The following is a 7,434-nucleotide window of genomic DNA, read 5'->3' as shown; positions in this document are numbered from 1 at the left end:
AAAAAAAAAAAAAAAAGAATTTAAATAAAATTGATTTGGATGTAGTAAAGGTGTTATAAGAAAGAAATAAAGCAGAGTAAAAGGATAGAGTGGAACTACAGATGGGGGGAGTAGTATTTTAGATTACAGTGATTAAGGAAAGCTTTTTTGAGGAAATGACATTTGAGCAGAAGCCTTAAAATGGAGTAGAAGAGCCAGCCACTGGAGGGATTCAAGGAGCTGGCATTCCAACTAGAGAAAATAGTGTTCACTGTGTTGAGCTAAACCAAAATTAGTCATAAAAGAAACTATGGTAAATCCATTGTGGAAGAAGACAAATGCCAGATTATGAAAAGTCTCATAGGCTAAGTAAAAAGCTTGGATTTTATTCTAAGTTGAATTCTTGGAGGACTCGTATTGGACAAGGATCATATATTTTTCGTGTTGGTGTTATTTCTAGTATGTGGCACGTACTAATTTCCCAATAACTTAAATTTTTAATACATGAATTATATATGAAGGTATGGTACAAGTGGCCACCACCTTTGAATTGAATTTGAATGAAATAACCAAGATATGAAGAGCTTGGTATCTTAGTTTGCTTAGTGATTCCTCACCATCTAAATGTTTTATTTGTATCCAGAACCTGAATATTAATGTATATACTAAGATGCTTTTCATGATTATGGGTATATGAAAGCTTTTAATGTTTTCTAATATATAGAGTTGTATAGATGTCATAAATGCCTCTGTATTTTAAAATATAGGTAGGAAAAAACTAGGCTGAAAATTAAAATTTGTCAGTGTTTTTTTTAAGGTGTGATTTAGAGATATTCTCTCTAGTTTCCTGTAATTTCATAGTTAAAAGTTAGAAATTATATAGTGTTTTATTGTGACAATAAAGGACATGTTTCTTCCATTTACTTCATGGGTTCAAGTGTGCTGAATTGATTGCTATTTGAAGCTCATTTATTATTCTTTGCATGGCTTTGTCGTAGCCTCGAGCTGTGGCAGGGTTTCGAGGGACAGTTCGTTATGCATCAATCAACGCTCATCGGAACAGGGTAGGTATCTGAACTAGAGTCATATATGTATAAGTATGCCAGTATCTTAAATCAGATTGACTTCTTTATAAAGTAAAAAGATGTGGAAAGTGCTTGAGAGTTGAGGATCTCTTTAATAGCTACAAAGTTACTTGGAATATTTGTTCTGATTCATTCTTGTGTGGCATCGATGGTAAAGGAGTTGGTAATATGAATGTACAGTAAAGTATATAGTGGATAACAGATATGTGCAGCTGCTTGGAAAATAAAATTGGATTTGCCAGAAAAGACAGTAGCTGAGTGTATTTCTGTCTGTGGGAAATCTGTGTCCTTAATTAGATACAAGGATTAACAAATTTAATAAAGAACTTTGGGAGACTGAGGTGGGCAGATCATGAGGTCAGGAATTCCAGATCAGCCTGACCAACATGGTGAAACCCTGTCACTACTAAAAATACAAAAATTAGCTGGGTGTGGTGGCGCGTGCCTATAGTCCCAGCTGCTTGGGAGGCTGGGGCAGGAAAATCGCTTGAACCCAGGAAGTGGAGGTTGTGGTGAGCTGAGATTACGCCACTGCACTCCAGCCTGGCTAACAGAACGAGACTCCCTCTTAAAAAAAAAAAATAATTATATATATATATATATAAATAAAAAATATGTATGTATCTATATAATTTGGAAGACATTGAACATCTGTGTACTATTTCCAGAAATTATTTGGGAATATAATACTATCAATACCTAATGAAATGTGGGACTCAACATTTTATCTGTAATATGTATCTAATCTTTGATATCCCTCTTTCCACCAAATCTTTTGCTTTCATGAAGAGTACAGACAATTTTACAGTTTTCATTTTAATAAATTATCCCTTTCCTCTTGAGTTAAATTTTAAAAATCTCTCCCTTCACCCCTTACTTTGGTTCTTTTGTTCTGTGCCAACCTCCCCCCCTCATCCTGAACTTTAATTATGAGCAGGAAAAGTGGGCATTTTTATGGATAATCAATCCTTTAACTTGTTTGCATGGAGTTGAGAAATTTAACAAGTGATTCCTTGATAGAATAGGGTAAAAGTATTTTTTCTTGATACTTTTCTTTCCTTGTTCCTGTTCTGATAAGCCAAAATTGCTTTAATGAGAACTTGAACAATATCTAATAGGAAGAGTATACTGCGGTCTTACATAGTATGCTCCAATTAATTTGGTTTCTTATGGCATGATTATAAATTGAAAATAGTAAAGTTGTTTTTCTCAGTGTGTAGCACCCTGGCAAGCATTTAAACCCATATGGTTTGATTCAGTGTTGCTTTCCTATATGATACCTAGTTATTTTCTTTGCCTTGGAAAGAAGTTCTCTTCTTTTCCTGATAGATTCTTATAAAAGTTTAGAAATACTAGGTTTTCCAAATAATTTTATTAAAGAATTATGTCAACATTGGAATCTGTGAAAACATTATTAAGATAAGCATAAGTATTTTCTTTTCTTTTCTTTTTGGAGACAGAATCTTGTTCTGTTACCCAGGCTGGAGTGCAATGGCGCGATCTCGGCTCACTGCAACCTCCGCCTCCTGGGTTCAGGCAATTCTCCTGCCTCAGCCTCCTGAGTAGCTGGGATTACAGGCATGTGCCACCATGCCCAGCTAATTTTTCGTATATTTAGTAGAGACGGGGTTTCACCATGTTGACCAGGATGGTCTCGATCTCTTGACCTCGTGATCCACCCACCTCGGCCTCCCAAAGTGCTGGGATTACAGGCTTGAGCCACCGTGCCCGGCCCAGCATAAGTATTTTCAGAGATTGTAATAGCTATATAAGCATTTTCAAAATAGCTAATAGAAAGAGAGTATATACTTTTATTGTTTTAATTTACAAAGTGGAGATTTCTTCTAAAAGCCTTTCCAGCGTAGAGTGCTCTAACAGTTACTTAGATAACTTGCTTATTTGTTACTCATCTAACCTTTTGGAGGAATTTGATAGTATATAGAAGTGGTTCTTAACCCTGTTTTCTGCTCCCAGCACACCTGATGGGTAGAATGCTTTTACACAGCAACATAGTTCAGAGTGATTGTTACTTTATGAGGTGATGCAGGAGTGTAACTCTTGGAACCTCATTGCTTGTCTTAATCTTAAAAGGATTCCCAGATAATTCTAACATGCTTCTTTTTTTCCATATTCTGCAACCCTGATTTAATAATATCTAAAAATAATACACCCCATTTCTCTTTTTCTGGCTTCTTAAACTTTATTTTTTAGAGAGCAGGTCCTTATTCTGTTGCCCAGGCTGGAGTATAGAGGCAGGATCTTAGCTTAATATAATCTCAAACTCCTGGGCTTAAGTGATCTTCCTGCTTCAGCCTTCTGAGTAGCTAGGACCACAGGTGCGCACCACCATACCTGGCTATTTTTTTTATTTTTTTGTATAGACAGCCTTGCTACATTGCCTAGACTGGTCGTGAACTCCTGGCCTCAAGCAGTCTTCTAACCTCAGTCCCCCAAAGTGCAAGGATTACAGGTGTGAGCCACCATGCCTTGCTAAATCTTAAACTTTTTACATAAATAATTCTTAATACAAGGAATTTTAAAAACACTTGAACTCTGTCATGCTGCGTTATTGCTGTTTTACATTTTAATCTTATTAATATTTATCTCAATACTTTGAAAAAATTACTTTCTTCTGCTTCTTGAGTCACTGTTGAGAAAATCTTTGTTCCTTTATTGTTACTTTGTATTTAATTTGTCTTTTTAAAAATTTTATTTTATTATTTTATTTTTTGAGAGAGTCTTGCTCTGTTGCCCAGGCTGGAGTATACTGGCATGATCTCAGCTCACTGCAGCCTCAATCTCCTGGCTCAAGCAGTCCTCCCACCTCAGCCTCCTCAGTAGCTGGGACCGCAGGCATGCGCCACCACACCTTGATAATTTTTGTATTTTTTGTAGAGACAGGGCTTTACCATGTTGCCCAGGCTAGTCTTCAACTCCTGAGCTAAAGCGATTCACCTATCTCAGCCTCCTAAAATGCTGGGATTAATCGGCATGAGCCACCGTGCCTAGCCAATTTGTCCTTTTTATTTTAATACTTTTGGTATCTTCTCTGTCTTTGGAGTCCTATGTTCAAATGTGCCTAAGTGTGGATTTTTAAATATTTATCTGATTGGGATTTGATGTATTTCCTGACTGAAATGTTAATGTCTTTCCTTGATTCTGGAAGATTTTCATATTCCCTTTTTCCCTTTCTCTTTATATCCTTTTTCCCAGATGGCCAAATTGATGTATTAGACTTTCTTAGATTTTCTTATTTCTCATTTTCTTATTTACCAGATTTTCTAATTATTTGTGTCTCTTTGCTGCATTCTAGATAATTTCTTCAGATCTGTTTTCCAAATTGATTTTTTTCTGCAGTGTTTCATGAGCTTTTAATTTTTATCATTGTGCTTTTTATTTCTAGATGTGCTTTTTAGTCATTTTTCAAATCTGATTGGGTTTTGGTTCATTTTTATTGAATATAGTTATTTTTCACTGACTTTGACTCCATTTTTTAAACATTTTAAACATTCTTCATATCCTATAATTCTATTTCTGAAATCCTTGGATACTTTTTTCTGCTCTTTGTAGCTTCTTTTGACATTAATTTATTAACATATTTTATAAATTTGAATAACGAACATATGTTTGGTGAGGCTTTTTCTATAGTACTTCTGTGAGATCTGAATTTAGGGATGTATTTATCCTGAGAGGATAAATTTACTTCTGTTATTCCTGCAGGGCATGATTACTCAGAAGTCAATTTCAAGTTAATTTCTGGGCTTGGTTTTTCAGACCACACAAGTACATATTTAACCCCCAACTCTAAATGAGGGGCAGGACTATGGTAACAGACTCTCAGGGCAATTTTTAAAAAACCCGTTTTTTTTTTTTCTTTGATAGCAGCTAACTTTTACAGAACAATTATTACAGTATAATGTACATACCAAATACTACACCAAGGATGTAACCCTTTTAGGGTCCTAGCTATATGGTTGAGGTGGGGTATATCTCAGTTACAACTCCTGTCCTATATAGGTGCAATGCCTTTACTCCTGTCCCCTTCCTGGTTGATAAACTCATGACAGATGCCTCCAGAGCAGCCAAAACTTCAGCATCATCTTGCTTCCCTTATTTCCACCTTTAAAAAAAATAGCTTTTAAGAGTTCTCTTTCTTCTAAATGAACACATTAACTAATGGACTGTTTATGTTATTGCTAGCATTTCTATGTTTTGAGGTGTTCTTTATTTCAAAAGCTTTTTCAGTTCATATATTCTGTCAAATAGATTGCTATGTAGCTATGTAAATTTATAGATATATTTACCATATAATTTTTTGGAGAAATAAGTTTCCATTTTTCACCTAATAAGGTAAAACAAAATGGTTAGGGCTTGACCAATGTAATGTACTCAGAAGTAATAGTAATGTAATGTGACTGACTTCTGTTTTGTTTATGAAGGAAATGGGAAGACATGATGACCTTTGGTCCTTATTCTACATGTTGGTGGAATTTGTGGTTGGTCAGCTGCCTTGGAGAAAAATAAAGGATAAGGTAATATTGGGAATGGAGATGTCAATTTTATTGGAAGAAATAAAAATTTCTCCTGAATAAACATTTTTGTTGAAAATATACTCATGTATAAGACTTAAAATCTACGAGGACTTTTACTGTATCCCAATATGTATATTTGTCTCTCCGAGCTGACATTAGAGATCAAATTAATGTTATGACATTTTCTGTGTACATATAGAATGCATACTAATTGCTTCTGACTAATTTAAAGCCCTCCATCTTAACTTTTAATTTCATTAGTTCTCTCCTTTGTTTTTATAAGTCAAGTAAGCTTTTAGTTTTTGGTTGTCACATTATATTGTTTGATGTAGAAAACGGTAAAGACGTGTTGATAAAGAAAAATATATCAGATTTAAGATAAATTATTTTGAGATGGGTGCAATGGCTCACATCTATAATCCCAGCACCTTGGGAAGCTGAGGCAAGAGGATCAATTGAGCCCAAAAATTTGAGCCCAGGCTGGATAACATAGCAAGACCCCCATCTTTACAAAAGATTTTTTAAAATTACCTCGATATGGTGGCATGTGCCTCTAGTCCCAGCTACTTGGGAAGCTGAGGCAGGCGGATCACTTGAGTCTCAAAGATTGAGGCTGCAGTGAGTTGTGATCGTGCCACTGCACTATAGCCTGGGTGACAGAATGAGACCCTGTCTGAAAAACTAAATAAATAAATTATTTCTTTTGGGGACTATGAATACACTGATGCAGAACTCTGTGCTACTTGTTTTATTCTGCATTATAGTTTTCTTCTCCTTTAAAACACTGTACATTAAGCCGTCAGTAAGAGCTCAGCTCTTGCTTTATGCTTAATTACCCACTATCTCATTTCCTAGTACATACCCTTGAGACTGTTACTGGGGAGCTCTTAATGCCTAACTGCCAGGAGAAATTGACTGGAGCTCTTTTTCTCTTTACTTCTCAGGAGCAAGTAGGCTCTATTAAGGAGAGATATGACCACAGGCTCATGTTGAAACATCTCCCTCCAGAATTCAGCATCTTTCTAGACCATATCTCTTCTTTGGATTATTTTACAAAACCAGACTACCAGGTAACCACCTTTGTGAGTTTTGTGGGTTAGTTATTTTCTCTCTTAGTCTCTGCTTTTATTCATTGTAGCTTTGAAGATGTTGTAAGTGAGTGGAGGAGGTCCTTAGAATAAGACTGTTTTAATACATTCTGTGTAACATGGTGAAATTAACTTATAATAAGAGTATCAGTATGTGCATTATGTGTTTCATCCCTCTGGATGGACTTAGCTATATTAGAGTTTTAGGTTTGTTCATCTTGTAACAGATGTTGATCTTGTAACTGTTCCTGTGTGATTCATTTGGTGTATAGAACTGCTGATAGTTGAAATTATATAAATTCTATAGCTAATTTGTTGACCAAAAGGAAATGTCCAACTAGGTAATATATCTGTCAAGGACTTTAGGGCAGCATATCGTATGTTAATGTGCTATGAGACAGCAGTCAGTGAAAACTGGCTCCGTTTTGTCTGTGGTCAGTGAATCATTTCCTTAGAGCATCAGTTAATGACGCCTTAGTAGGGTCTACTAGGTTTACTACAAATTGCATCGCTAACCCCAGCCGGCAGTATTTCAGAAGATTCTGTTGCTCTCAGGGAGAACTTGGTCAGGACTTAATGCAAAATAACTGTTATCACTGAAAACTTAAAGCAGCCACACATAGACTGTTAACAATATGTATTAGTATATCATTCTTATTTACAAAAGACAACGGATAGACTTCACTGCGTGTTAATGGAAGTTAAATTTTATTTTTTGTTTTTGTTTTTGTTTTTTTTTTTTTTTTTTTT

At 35.4% G+C, this 7,434-nt stretch overlaps 1 protein-coding gene across 5 annotated transcripts in view; it reads left to right on the top strand.

Annotated features, from left to right (window-relative positions):
* TTBK2 (tau tubulin kinase 2) overlaps nucleotides 1–7,434 on the top strand; it is a 175,525-nt gene that overhangs the window by 106,282 nt on the left and 61,809 nt on the right. For all 5 annotated transcript variants that reach the window (XM_017516319.2, XM_037734169.1, XM_017516323.2 and 2 more), the window contains 3 exons: nucleotides 978–1,043; nucleotides 5,504–5,596; nucleotides 6,541–6,666. In XM_017516319.2, the coding sequence (XP_017371808.1) occupies nucleotides 978–1,043; nucleotides 5,504–5,596; nucleotides 6,541–6,666 (285 nt within the window). The remainder of the gene's footprint in view (nucleotides 1–977; nucleotides 1,044–5,503; nucleotides 5,597–6,540; nucleotides 6,667–7,434) is intronic.

Source organism: Cebus imitator, unplaced genomic scaffold (assembly GCF_001604975.1).
Source record: "Cebus imitator isolate Cc_AM_T3 unplaced genomic scaffold, Cebus_imitator-1.0 Scaffold579, whole genome shotgun sequence".
In the NCBI taxonomy this organism is placed as follows: domain Eukaryota; kingdom Metazoa; phylum Chordata; class Mammalia; order Primates; family Cebidae; genus Cebus; species Cebus imitator.
The sequence above is the reverse complement of the archived record's forward strand: the minus strand, read 5'-3'. Positions and strand labels throughout refer to the sequence as shown.